Raw genomic sequence first — 14657 nt, forward strand, 5'->3', positions numbered from 1 at the left:
AAGTAACAGTTTTCGTTTAGGCCTCCAGAAGATCTAGGGTTACCTTCTAATTTTGGAAAGACAAAAGACCAACTCCTATTTAATATTTCGGTTGAAACTGAAACTTCTCAAGGAGGGACCTCTTACAGTGTAAATATTTAAGCGACGTCCAGCTGTACAGAGAGTTGTTTAATAATAACTTTATTTTGACCAGGATTTTACTTTGCACTCGTCTTAGTTAACGTCAGCTATTAACGCTCATCATGGATTACTGATATCGATACGATATACATAAGCCTATATATACTGTGATGTCACCATCTCTACACTTTTTACGTTCAGTGTCTGGCATTGAACACCAAACTCATACTGTAGACTATCTTTCTTCCACTACTACTGCCTTTACATACTCCTGAAAAATCTTTAATAAGTTGAGAGAAAGGTCTCCCCAGTTTTTTGCAGTTATGTTAAATCTCAGCTTATTCAAGTTTATTATGGATCTTTGATATCTTTCAATTAAATACGGAACAAAATCTTTCTAAATTTAGTTAATGAATACTATAGAGACGCCTCCATGCTGAATGCTCATGGATTCGTCTCTTGAAAATCCACTGAAATCTTTACTTTTATATTTCTTTCGTATTCTTATTAGAAGATAACAGTAATGAGTAAAATTTAAGAGGTACTACTAAGAACTTATCTCATAGTGCTAAAGGATTACATAAAGACGAAGCCGGTCCGTATAAGACTTGTTAATACTTTTTATTTTGATAGTATTTTAGGCATCTGATAATGTTTTGATGTCGCCTCTTATCTTGTGGCTCTCACGTATAATTACTTACCTGATAACGTCGCTTTCTTTCTTCTTAATTATATGTTTACGGCAAAAGCGAGACTGTATACAAGATAGTTTCTCACTATACCATATAATAAAAAGGACCAGATAACATTTCACACAATCCCATGCTAAAGTTAGTATGCGTTATCGTGTAGTCATAGCGACTATGACTTTCATGTACAAAATGGGTTTTTTTTTTTTTTTTTTTTTTTTTTTTCAAAAAGCAATAGCTCGTTTGTTTTTGTTTTGTTTCTCTTTTTTCTCCTTCTTCTTACTTGGTTTGTTTTATTTTAGATTTTCAATCTAAACAAATTTAAAAATAATTTCTCTCCTACCTATTATACCTATTTGTACGAATCTCAGTACCTACCGCTTTTAGACAGCGTTTTTCGACAGCTAAACTTCCATGAAGTTTGTTCCAAAGAAGGGCCGCATCGGTCAAATGATTGTTCGATCTGCAACCAAGAACCGTTCTGTGGAACGGTTGAACCGCATCTAAAATATCTTTTAACCGCACGTGTTTATTGCATGCGAAACAAATCAATATTCAATTGAATTCAATGCAATACTTTGTACTTGTAAGACGTCAGTCATTGTATGAGATATGCCATTTTCCTCGTAAAATGTTAGGAAAAAAAGGACAATAACTCCGATTCCAAGAAATTAAGAGCTCAGAATAGGTAACCTTTTTTTTATTTATTTTTTCTCAATCGAAAAAAAAAAGTAAAAAATGTAAGAAAAAATGCAAGCTGCGCTTTGAAGCTAGGTACTTCATTCTTGCAATGATACTCAAGTACCTATACCTACCTGAAACATGAAATCAAATGTATGAACTTTAACGTTCTTTATCATGTTGTATTGATAATTATATCTAAATATATCCATGGAGAGAACAATGTAAGCTTCTTTGTTTGGATAATTGCCTTCTTTTTGATTTATTGCTTACTTATTGTTAAAGAACTTTCGTAAGTATTGTTTAGTTTAGATTGTGATCATTACCACTGTTTTACCTGCGTGCGGATATTTTCGTGGAAAACAATAGAATAGGTATTGCCCTAGTTTACATCTTTCGGTGTTCAGGTGACTGGAAAAGCTTTCGACTTGGGCTGCGTTTCTGAGAGCAACTTTACGGTAAGTATTGTTTAGTTTAGATTGTGATCATTACCACTGTTTTACCTGCGTGCGGATATATTTTCGTGGAAAACAATAAAATAGGTATTGCCCTAGTTTACATCTTTCGGTGTTCAGGTGACTGGAAAAGCTTTCGACTTGGGCTGCGTTTCTGAGAGCAACTTTACTACTTTGCGCGTCACATTTCACAACTTTTAACGTGACTGTTATTAATGGTTACGCAAGGTTTTTAAAGGTTTTTCTGATGTAATATTACGTCATACACTCTTTTGCAAAGTGCGAAGTTTTCTCTAGGACGAGGGCCATCTAGGATATCTACATGATATTATCAGGGTGAAAATCAAACGGATGAAAACTGACTAAAAATTAATTGACTATCGACTCTCGAAGAAACTCCGATGAGTCACCGAAATTGAAGAGAATTATACGTACGTAGAAGACGAATAAAATCTCCAGTTGAAATTTGCAACAGGCAATTGCGAGCTGAGGCCATTTTGTAAATCAAGGTTATGCCAAATTGATTTATTGTCAAACAGCAAGTGTAGGTACCTAGAGGTACTTGTTTTAACAATATTCTCTTCGATTCTTATTCGAAAAAAAAAACTTTGCAATCAGTAAGGAGTAAGACCTCTTGTTGCATCAGAAAAAAGTACACGTACTGGTTACTTGTACAATCTCAGGCCCTCTGTTCAGGTTACCGATCACTTATGATAATCACAACCGAGAATGGTGGGTATCTGGACGTACTGATGGAGACACATTGGGGAACTGGTTGACAACTCACCGAACTGCAGCACTTACCCTAGATCCGGCTAGAACCTAGATCCCAACTTATTAAGGTGTGTCCAAAGACTCCAAACATAGTCGACGCGTCGACTGAAACCATATAGTACCTACCTCGACAACCTCTCGTCAATCGATGGTCGATCGACGGCGTCAAGTATGTGTGAACACAGCTTTAGGTAGGTACCTACCTCTGTAAATTAGGTAGGTACCTATCAAAATAATTATTTGCAAAAACGAGTTCATTTTGGGGAAGTTTTATGAGAAAACTGTTTGTGAGGTCCTGAAGAAGGTATCTTGGGTCCAACTGGGGGTATTGGTGATATCATTGGAGAAGCACTGGTAGGGATCTTCTGCCTCAGCAGCAGGGGGACGTCTCTTTGGTTTCATAGTTTTGATGAAATATTTTGGACTGGGGAGATCAGTGGTTTTCTCGTCTAGGTTGAGAGTGTACTCATATGTAGGTACCTACCTATGTGTTAGATACCTACCTATGTATAGGTAATAGGTACTTGTATAGATTATTTTACTGTAGGTACTCGCACTATACATGGGTAGATACCTAACTTTTTCATGTAGGTATACCTATAGGTATCTCCATATCTTTGTACCCCACGTTTGTCATGTCCTTTTTCTTTTGCAAGTACCGACAATGTGGCAAATTGTGGGAGATCAAGAGGATCGGTTTCTACTTCCACTTCAATGCTGTCTGCAAACTCATCAAGTGAAGTGGGGCATGTGATGCTGAGACCTACACCTGGAAGAGAGCATACCTCTTCCATTACTCACTACCTAGTACTAACTTGTTAGAATTATACCACTCTTTCATAGTTTAATTTCTAACTCAATAGATCCCTTGATTATAACAATAGAATATACCTTGTTTATACTACCAGCATAGGACTGAAAAGTCCCTTTACTCTTGATAAAACAATTTATTGTTTTATCGAGAGTACCTATAAAACGTTTATAATGGGGTATATTTAAAAATTTGATTCATTCCACACTTTGTAAAAAATTTTCCCATTTCCCCATATGTATATTGTACATCAAAGCGTTTGCTAGGATCCTGTAGCAACAGTATTTGATTTGTCCTTATACATTAACTAATGACTAGGGGGTAGATTTTGCATGATTAGGGAACATCAGTTAGAGCTTAGAAAATGCCATGGGACCCTCTGTGACACATATATGAGGACCTAGATGAGTGATTTTTTTTGCATATTTGGGCAGTTTTTTAGCATATTCTTGCATATATTGGCCATTTTTTGGTGCATATTGCATACATATTTAGACCATTTTTTTGTGCATATAATCCACCCCCTACTAATGATTTTTCTATACACTTCGGAAAACCAGTTGTTTATTTAAAATTATTTTATCCAAACAAATACATAATAACACCTTTATCCATTGTGCTAACCTAGTTGATCGATAATAAATATCCAAAGTAGGTACAATGAAGATAAATAATTGCATGGGAAAATAGGTACCTATCTAATACATAATTATGTAGATACTTTTTTTGTTTGAGATTTTTTTTTTCAAAAGCTTTTGTGTCTTTTTGAGTAAGAAGACAGGAAAGAAAACAATATTAGAAACAACAAAGTTTTATTTTTATAAAAGGAAAGAAAGAAACTTCATGGATTATTAGCTGGTGTAAACATCAGTGGAAATACCTACATTAATGCTTTTTCAATAAGCCTACAAGAGAGGTGAAACTCGACTCGGTTTCGGAAAATCCCTAAGAACCCTAGTCATGTAAAATTACATACATACCCCCAGTATTTTTCGTTACCCTGTATGAATAGTAAGTACATAAACATGTACCTCCATACATACACGAGTACATAACATCTATTGTTTAACCTTCATGACAAGATTATTCTAATGCAAAGAGGTAGGTACTTGGTCACAACGAATAATCGCGTTCAATCGATCTCTGTGGATTAGGTACCCCCAAAAAATCCCATAATACTTTAATCAGGTACCTACTAAAGTAGTTCTTTGTTTCCGGTGATGAAAAAAAGGTGACCTCCTTTTGGCTAAAATTGCATTTTGTGCATCCGGTTCATACTGACTTTTTTGACAATTTTTTGGCATTTCAAACAGAGATATGTCTAATAATAAATGGTACCTTAATTTTCAATATACCGATTGATAGCAGAGGTCAAGTAAGAACTAAACTTAACTAGGAATAACTAAATCAAGGGTTTATCAGAAAAGAAATCCAGGGTTTCTATTTGTTCAGAGAAGAAAATTTCAATTTTAAACCCTCTTTATCTGAACAGAGAGGCTCATGCTTTTTTCTAAAACCCATGTTTAAATAAAATCACAAAAGAGACAACTAACACCAGATATTTACAAATATTCGAAAAGATTTTTCTCTTTATTTTAATTATTATGATTAAAACGTGTGTTTCGTAGAAAGTTCAGAAATACCGGGGTAAACTAAATTAGATAATGCACTTGCTGTGAGATATTAGTGAGACTTTACATTTCCCGATATTATACCCAATTTGCCCCAACAACGAATATTCAATTGCTCATTGGAAAAAAAGTAATACAATGAAAAATTATTATTACCTACTTGGGGACCAATTTTTTGTTGAAACCAAGATTTTGCTTCTGATGTTTAACCAAGGATAACCTGATTTTCGGATTAAGAAAGGAAAATTGAATTTTCATGTTCGATTATATTCGATTAATGGTTAACGTTATTCGGTTATTCCACCTTGGTTTCTTGGTTAAACTTATCGAAAATGGAATTGGATAATCATTCTGGCTATCGGGAAATGCAAAATCTCCCTACGACTATCTTATACATGTAAATAACAATCCTCGAACCTGTGACCTGTGGAGTAGGAAACTACAAAGGTTCTCAACTGGGGAGGTGAAGATTATACACTAATAATTACATTAGGAAGGGGGTGGTTGCTAATTGAAATTCCCTGGATCTACAATTCTTCATATAGGTTCGAGTTGAAATGTGTGAACTTCTAGCATACTTGGATATTATACCTACGGCACAGGGTTCGAGCATGCTTGGAAGTCGTCAATCATTTCAACATGAACTTGTAGTGGGGCGAGAACTTAAGGCCCGTCTCACTAAAGTCGCGCAAGTTTTAAGCTACGCTTCCACTTGGGCTGCACTTGCCGCGTGGCATGCCAGGCTGCAAAAGTCGCCTAAGTGAAAACGTACCACGCGGCACGACACTTTAACCATTCATAATATTACCTATATTATTCGGAACTATAGCAAACCACCCCTATGGAATATTACACAAGTACTTTATAATATTATGATGAAACATCTGATCTTAAATAGTGATTATTAAGAAATAAAACTGGTAGATTAGGTATGATTGGGTATTATTTAAACAATTCATTTTCAGACTAGAATTTGTCACACGATTGCCCTATCTTATTTAAAGATCTTCTCTTGGGGTTACATATTAGGATATGCCCGGCCCCACTCAGGCTGAGCTTTTCCCGGCCCCACTTAGGATAGGTAAAGTCAATGTGATGAGGCGGGTAGCTCGTCACCAAATGGAGGATAAAAGCCCTGTCACTAAAAACCTTAGCAGTTATACAATGACGTCAAACCATTTTCAAACAAACAAAAGTTAATAGTTGCGAACGCCAAATTATTTCATAGCTTTTTAGGTAGATAGATATTTAAGATTAAATAAAATAATTGTGTATCTATGGCAGTCCAGCTGATCACAATCATCTGCACACATTCAAACATAGCTTGTAAAGGGTTCTTTTCTGTCCATCTCTTCGGCGATATCACGTTGAATGCACCTGAGGAATCACTAAAGGTAACAAAATATGCCGCATCCTAAAAAAAGAGTCCACAATTTGCCACATTGTCGGTACTTGCAAAAGAAAAAGGACATGACAAACGTGGGGTACAAAGATATGGAGATACCTTTCTACTTGGGCTGCACTTGCCGCGTGGCATGCCAGGCTGCAAAAGTCGCCTAAGTGAAAACGTACCACGCGGCACGACACTTTAACCATTCATAATATTACCTATATTATTCGGAACTATAGCAAACCACCCCTATGGAATATTACACAAGTACTTTATAATATTGGGAAACTACAAAGGTTCTCAACTGGGGAGGTGAAGATTATATACTAATAATTACATTAGGAAGGGGGTGGTTGCTAATTGAAATTCCCTGGATCTACAATTCTTCATATAGGTTCGAGTTGAAATGTGTGAACTTCTAGCATACTTGGATATTATACCTACGGCACAGGGTTCGAGCATGCTTGGAAGTCGTCAATCATTTCAACATGAACTTGTAGTGGGGCGAGAACTTAAGGCCCGTCTCACTAAAGTCGCGCAAGTTTTAAGCTACGCTTCCACTTGGGCTGCACTTGCCGCGTGGCATGCCAGGCTGCAAAAGTTGCCTAAGTGAAAACGTACCACGCGGGACGCCACTTTAACCATTCATAATATTACCTATATTATTCGGAACTATAGCAAACCACCCCTATGGAATATTACACAAGTACTTAATAATATTATGATGAAACATCTGATCTTAAATAGTGATTACCTATTAAGAAATAAAACTGGTAGATTAGGTATGATTGGGTATTATTTAAACAATTCATTTTCAGACTAGAATTTGTCACACGATTGCCCTATCTTATTTAAAGATCTTCTCTTGGGGTTACATATTAGGATATGCCCGGCCCCACTCAGGCTGAGCTTTTCCCGGCCCCACTTAGGATAGGTAAAGTCAATGTGATGAGGCGGGTAGCTCGTCACCAAATGGAGGATAAAAGCCCTGTCACTAAAAACCTTAGCAGTTATACAATGACGTCAAACCATTTTCAAACAAACAAAAGTTAATAGTTGCGAACGCCAAATTATTTCATAGCTTTTTAGGTAGATAGATATTTAAGATTAAATAAATACATAGTTCGGTTTTTAGCGTCACCAAATGGAGGATAAAAGCCCTGTCACTAAAAACCTTAGCAGGTATACAATGACGTCAAACCATTTTCAAACAAACAAGAGTTAATAGTTGCGAACGCCAAATTATTTCATAGCTTTTTAGGTAGATAGATATTTAAGATTAAATAAATACATAGTTCGGTTTTTAGTTCATTATTATCAATTCACATCTGGAGACAACACAAACAAAAACTTGATATTCTTAAGTAAAAAATACAAACACTGTTTACAATACGAAAAGGTGAATCGCAAATACCGTGCCCTAGGTGACAGCATAAAGAAGAAATACATAATAGGCAATATACTGCAAAAATTGCAAAATACAGTCGAGTCGGTACATTTTAGAAATCTACTTTGGCAGTTTGCACAAGGATTGTAATCGATTCGTAAGAAGAGTTTTATACAAACACTGTTTACAATACGAAAAGGTGAATCGCAAATACCGTGTCCTAGGTGACAGCATAAAGAAGAAATACATAATAGGCAATATATTGCAAAATACAGTCGAGTCGGTACATTTTAGAAATCTACTTTGGCAGTTTGCACAAGGATTGTAATCGATTCGTAAGAAGAGTTTTTCTCAAACAATATTTCCTACAAATCGCTTGTGAGCCATGTGCAAACTAATTTTAGTTAGAGAAAAACGTTATATTAATTATATAAAACCCAAGATTCCAATTCACCTTAAATTCTAAGTAGTATAATGTACAAAAAAACTTACAAAATATTGGTATTTCTTTTTTTAAGAGCAGAAATCTTGGCATAATGACATATGGTTTATAGAGGGTGTCCATAAACTTATGATGCCAGAAACCCCCAGTATGGGGATGTTTTAAGGCCTCTTATCTTTAGCTATTCAAAAGTTATTCAAAGATATCTAAACTTTTGTCCGAAACTTATGAATATGCCAGAAACCCCCAGTATGGGGATGTTTTAAGGCCTCTTATCTTTAGCTATTCAAAAGTTATTCAAAGATATCTAAACTTTTGTCCCTTACAAAATATTGGTATTTCTTTTTTTAAGAGCAGAAATCTTGGCATAATGACATATGGTTTATAGAGGGTGTCCAGAAACTTATGAATATGCCAGAAACCCCCAGTATGGGGATGTTTTAAGGCCTCTTATCTTTAGCTATTCAAAAGTTATTCAAAGATATCTAAACTTTTGTCCCATCCATGGCAATTTAGAATGCAATTTTACCCTTGAGTCAGCTCAATTTGAAATATTGGAGCTGGTTGAAAATTTTAGGGACACCCTATCTAAACTTCATTTGTCTCACATTAAATCTACGATTTTGAAATAAAGGCCATTTCGAAGCTCTTCTTTCTGTGATTTTCATCTCTAATTCCAAACAGTACAAGTACTCGAGGAAGATTAGGATGAGTTAAAATGTACAATAAATAAAATTCACTCTCAGACGATTATTAATGACGAGCAAATTCAATAAGTGAGAGGAAGAAAAAAGTTTGAGTCACATGTTTTCTTCTCGAGACGAGACAGAACGAAATATTTGTGTATTATCTATCTCTTTTACAACCAGTGTAGGACTACTTAGTTACTTACTACATTAGAGAATAAATGTTCAAACTTACTGTATGTTCAAACTTAAGCCAAAGACAATTCAAAACATACCAGGTTTTGGTTTATTTAGTTATAGAGTATGGACAATATGTATGTCTACCATTAATAAAAATTAAGTTAGTGTACATTTCGTCTAATTCCCTCTATATTTCGTGTGGAACAAAGTACCCTTCATTTCAAACACCTACAAAACATTTCACTCTTGGGCCAAAACCACAGTGATAGCAAGTTACCTGCTTTCCCTGTTCTTGACATACTAGAGGCAACATCATAACACATCTCTTGCACAATATAAAAATCTTTCAGCTTGGAGCTACTAAATATAGAATCTTTGCAATTTAGAATGCAATTTTACCCTTGAGCCAGCTCAATTTGAAATATTGGAGCTGGTTGAAAATTTTAGGGACACCCTATCTAAACTTCATTTGTCTCACATTAAATCTACGATTTTGAAATAAAGGCCATTTCGAAGCTCTTCTTTCTGTAATTTTCATCTCTAATTCCAAACAGTACAAGTACTCAAGGAAGATTAGGATGAGTTAAAATGTACAATAACGAAAATTCACTCTCAGACAATTATTAATGACGAGCAAATTCAATAAGTGAGAGGAAGAAAAAAAAACTTAAGCCAAAGACAATTCAAAACATACCAGGTTTTGGTTTATTTAGTTATAGAGTATAGACAATATCTATTTGGTTGTGAAACAATCAAATATGTCTACCATTAATAAAACTCAAGTTAGTGTACATTTTGTCTAATTCCCTCTATATTTCATGTGGAACAAAGTACTCTTCATTTCAAACACCTACAAAATATTTCCCACATACATTTCACTCTTGGGCCAAAACTACAGTGATAGCAAGTTACCTGCTTTCCCCGTTCTTGACATACTAGAGGCAACATCATAACACATCTCTTGCACAATATAAAAATCTTTCAGCTTGGAGCTACTAAATATAGAATCTTTTCTCTTTCACTCTATTATCTCAAACACTCTCTCATATATAAATCTCTCTCCCTGGCTGAGGTGTATGCTATTATTTGGATTTCTTGAAATGTCCCAAGTAGCAGGAACTGCCTACCTTGCTCGTATGAACATCAAGGTAAGCTTGACGTGAGAATACCCGGTGACATGTAGGACATGTGTATTTACTAATATGAACCTTGTTGTTGTGCCGCAGGAGTGAGGTCTGGAATTTGAAACTCTTCCCACAGGACCGACAATAGAATACCTTACGCATGTGTTTCCCGGAGCTGGGGGTATTGGTGATATCATTGGAGAAGCACTGGTAGGGATCTTCTGCCTCGGCAGCAGGGGGACGTCTCTTTGGTTTCATAGTTTTGATGAAATATTTTGGACTGGGGAGATCAGTGGTTTTCTCGTCTAGGTTGAGAGAGGTAGGGTCTCCCATTGCCCCCACCCCAGGTTTCATAAAGAGGGAGTGAAGTTGAGGGTAGAACAGGGAGGGAGGAGAGAGATCAAAGTCAAGATCAAGAGGATCAGTTTCTACTTCCACTTCAATGCTGTCTGCAAACTCATCGAGTGAAGTGGGGCATGTGATGCTGAGACCTACACCTGGAAGAGAGCATACCTCTTCCATTACTCACTACCTATTACTAACTTGTTAGAGTTATACCTCTCTTTCATAGTTTAATTTCTAACTCAATAGATCCCTTGATTATAACAATACAATATACCTTGTTTATACTACCAGCATAGGACTGAAAAGTCCCTTTACTCTTGATAAAACAATTTATTGTTTTATCGAGGGTACCTATAAAACGTTTATAATGGGGTATATTTAAAAATTTGATTCATTCCACACTTTGTAAAAAATTTTCCCATTTCCCCATATGTATATTGTACATCAAAGCGTTTGCTAGGATCCTGTAGCAACAGTATTTGATTTGTCCTTATACATTAACTAATGACTAGGGGGTAGATTTTGCATGATTAGGGAACATCAGTTAGAGCTTAGAAAATGCCATGGGACCCTCTGTGACACATATATGAGGACCTAGATGAGTGATTTTTTTTGCATATTTGGGCAGTTTTTTAGCATATTCTTGCATATATTGGCCATTTTTTGGTGCATATTGCATACATATTTAGACCATTTTTTTGTGCATATAATCCACCCCCTACTAATGACTATACCTACCAGAATGTCTCTCACCTAAATCATTGTCGTCCTCCATAATGAAGAAGTCAGGAGACTCCATGGCCACAATTTGAAAGTTTCTAATGTTAAATGGGAACTGAAAAAGAAGAAAATAAGTATTAGCTATTGGTTTTGAATGACAGGTTACAACTACAAATGTGTGTGTTATGTACATTATACCTACTTACAAATTTACCAGCCCTACAGTGTTCAATGAATACAATCCAACATCTATGTATACAAATAGGTAGGTACTAGGTACCCACCGAATGTTGATGGCTATTTGAATCAAGAAGCCTGAGACAAAAGTAGATATTTAGAAGCTGAATCCAAACCTGCCTCAGTGGTGTAGTGGTCAAGGTGCTCTCCTGGTAAACAGGAGGGCATGGGTTCAATCCCAGCCGAGGTATGGAATTTTATCCTCAATATAATTTGAGAATTTGACCACAATAATAGTAGTAGCCTACTGCTGGAGTAAAGGGACTTTTCAGTCCTATGCGAGCAGTATAAATAAGCACTATTACTATTATATAATTATTATCCTTTAGGAAGGACTGTTTACCCCTACAGATAAGCCTTGGAGTGGGCTTTATGAGCAGGCACAAAGGTACCTAAGTATCCTAATTATTTTAGCCATGGCCACTCCTGGGTTAAACTGATTGTTCTGAGAAATCTGACTGGGTAATCAGAATCTAAATAGTGTAACTTTAATCTTAACAGTGTCATTCCAGGCACCAGTTATACAGATAGAACTCTAAGGCAGCTATTGATGAGCTAATAAAGCTCCCAAAATAAACATGGGCTGGACACAGATAACAGAGATAAGCCTCTGAGTGTCCCACTATAGGACTGAGTCCCTCAGTCCCATTCTATCACTACCTAGTTCCCACTATAACATACTGTCTGTATAGGACCCACAGTGCTAGGAGCTCACAAAACGTGACTAATTAACCGAGTAAGTGCTTAGGAAATTGAATATTCATGATTAGCACTGGGGAGGTCAACTCTAGGGAACCTCACAAGATACAGTGTATAATTCGGGAACAATACTAAGGGTTGAGTGATTCCAACTGAACCATCCCATGGGATACATGTCTCCCCTTGAAACTAGCTTCTTACCGCACAATTTCCGTGTGAAAAAGCTCGATTTTTCCAGGTTTTTTATGTGAAATTTCCCGATTTCGGCTATCTCAAGGAACTCAAAAGTACAAAATTCAGTAACCAAAACAAATCAAGTATTTTCAAGGGAAACTGAGTGTTAGAGGAGGAGAACTATCGATAGCACTATCGATAACTATCGATAGTTTTGACTATCGAACGCTATCGATAGTTGAGGCTTGACTAAAGTGAAGTGGGGCATGTGATGCTGAGACCTACACCTGGAAGAGAGCATACCTCTTCCATTACTCACTACCTAGTACTAACTTGTTAGAATTATACCACTCTTTCATAGTTTAATTTCTAACTCAATAGATCCCTTGATTATAACAATAAAATATACCTTGTTTATACTACCAGCATAGGACTGAAAAGTCCCTTTACTCTTGATAAAACAATTTATTGTTTTATCGAGAGTACCTATAAAACGTTTATAATGGGGTATATTTAAAAATTTGATTCATTCCACACTTTGTAAAAAATTTTCCCATTTCCCCATATGTATATTGTACATCAAAGCGTTTGCTAGGATCCTGTAGCAACAGTATTTGATTTGTCCTTATACATTAACTAATGACTAGGGGGTAGATTTTGCATGATTAGGGAACATCAGTTAGAGCTTAGAAAATGCCATGGGACCCTCTGTGACACATATATGAGGACCTAGATGAGTGATTTTTTTTTTGCATATTTGGGCAGTTTTTTAGCATATTCTTGCATATATTGGCCATTTTTTGGTGCATATTGCATACATATTTAGACCATTTTTTTGTGCATATAATCCACCCCCTACTAATGACTATACCTACCAGAATGTCTCTCACCTAAATCATTGTCGTCCTCCATAATGAAGAAGTCAGGAGACTCCATGGCCACAATTTGAAAGTTTCTAATGTTAAATGGGAACTGAAAAAGAAGAAAATAAGTATTAGCTATTGGTTTTGAATGACAGGTTACAACTACAAATGTGTGTGTTATGTACATTATACCTACTTACAAATTTACCAGCCCTACAGTGTTCAATGAATACAATCCAACATCTATGTATACAAATAGGTAGGTACTAGGTACCCACCGAATGTTGATGGCTATTTGAATCAAGAAGCCTGAGACAAAAGTAGATATTTAGAAGCTGAATCCAAACCTGCCTCAGTGGTGTAGTGGTCAAGGTGCTCTCCTGGTAAACAGGAGGGCATGGGTTCAATCCCAGCCGAGGTATGGAATTTTATCCTCAATATAATTTGAGAATTTGACCACAATAATAGTAGTAGCCTACTGCTGGAGTAAAGGGACTTTTCAGTCCTATGCGAGCAGTATAAATAAGCACTATTACTATTATATAATTATTATCCTTTAGGAAGGACTGTTTACCCCTACAGATAAGCCTTGGAGTGGGCTTTATGAGCAGGCACAAAGGTACCTAAGTATCCTAATTATTTTAGCCATGGCCACTCCTGGGTTAAACTGATTGTTCTGAGAAATCTGACTGGGTAATCAGAATCTAAATAGTGTAACTTTAATCTTAACAGTGTCATTCCAGGCACCAGTTATACAGATAGAACTCTAAGGCAGCTATTGATGAGCTAATAAAGCTCCCAAAATAAACATGGGCTGGACACAGATAACAGAGATAAGCCTCTGAGTGTCCCACTATAGGACTGAGTCCCTCAGTCCCATTCTATCACTACCTAGTTCCCACTATAACATACTGTCTGTATAGGACCCACAGTGCTAGGAGCTCACAAAACGTGACTAATTAACCGAGTAAGTGCTTAGGAAATTGAATATTCATGATTAGCACTGGGGAGGTCAACTCTAGGGAACCTCACAAGATACAGTGTATAATTCGGGAACAATACTAAGGGTTGAGTGATTCCAACTGAACCATCCCATGGGATACATGTCTCCCCTTGAAACTAGCTTCTTACCGCACAATTTCCGTGTGAAAAAGCTCGATTTTTCCAGGTTTTTTATGTGAAATTTCCCGATTTCGGCTATCTCAAGGAACTCAAAAGTACAAAATTCAGTAACCAAAACAAATCAAGT

At 36.3% G+C, this 14657-nt stretch overlaps 1 protein-coding gene and 1 long non-coding RNA gene across 7 annotated transcripts; one reads left to right on the forward strand and one right to left on the reverse strand.

The window, feature by feature from the left end:
• The first annotated feature begins 5023 nt into the window (after positions 1-5023).
• LOC113468837 lies at positions 5024-7611 on the forward strand. Its single transcript, XR_003392447.1, has 2 exons — positions 5024-5608; positions 6848-7611. It is a non-coding gene; the product is annotated as an uncharacterized LOC113468837 (long non-coding RNA).
• A 2262-nt stretch (positions 7612-9873) lies between these two features.
• On the reverse strand, positions 9874-14657 carry LOC103512544 (RB-associated KRAB zinc finger protein-like). Of its 6 annotated transcripts, none has more exons than XM_008477335.3 (3): positions 14540-14657; positions 13436-13517; positions 9874-10861 (listed from the first exon to the last, which is right to left on the reverse strand). In XM_008477335.3, exons 2-3 carry the CDS (start codon positions 13479-13481, stop codon positions 10329-10331), a joined length of 579 nt encoding a protein of 192 aa, XP_008475557.1. In that variant the 5' UTR covers positions 13482-13517; positions 14540-14657; the 3' UTR covers positions 9874-10328. The 6 variants fall into 6 exon arrangements, with proteins under 6 accessions (XP_008475557.1, XP_026681852.1, XP_008475550.1 ...); XM_026826051.1 differs by having other exon boundaries at positions 9874-10867; XM_008477328.3 differs by lacking the exons at positions 13436-13517; positions 14540-14657 and adding exons at positions 11469-11550; positions 12573-12689.

This window comes from Diaphorina citri, unplaced genomic scaffold (genome assembly GCF_000475195.1).
Source record: "Diaphorina citri unplaced genomic scaffold, Diaci psyllid genome assembly version 1.1 scaffold37, whole genome shotgun sequence".
In the NCBI taxonomy this organism is placed as follows: Eukaryota; Metazoa; Arthropoda; class Insecta; order Hemiptera; family Psyllidae; genus Diaphorina; species Diaphorina citri.

Excerpts from the sequence above, each read along its gene's own strand:
- LOC103512544 (XM_026826039.1), bottom strand. The coding sequence starts at position 11,514 with ATGGAGTCTCCTGACTTCTTCATTATGGAGGACGACAATGATTTAGGT. Across the intron at positions 10,868-11,453 it reads TTTAGGTGAGAGACATTCTG|GTGTAGGTCTCAGCATCACA; the intron begins GTAGGTATAGTC and ends GCTCTCTTCCAG.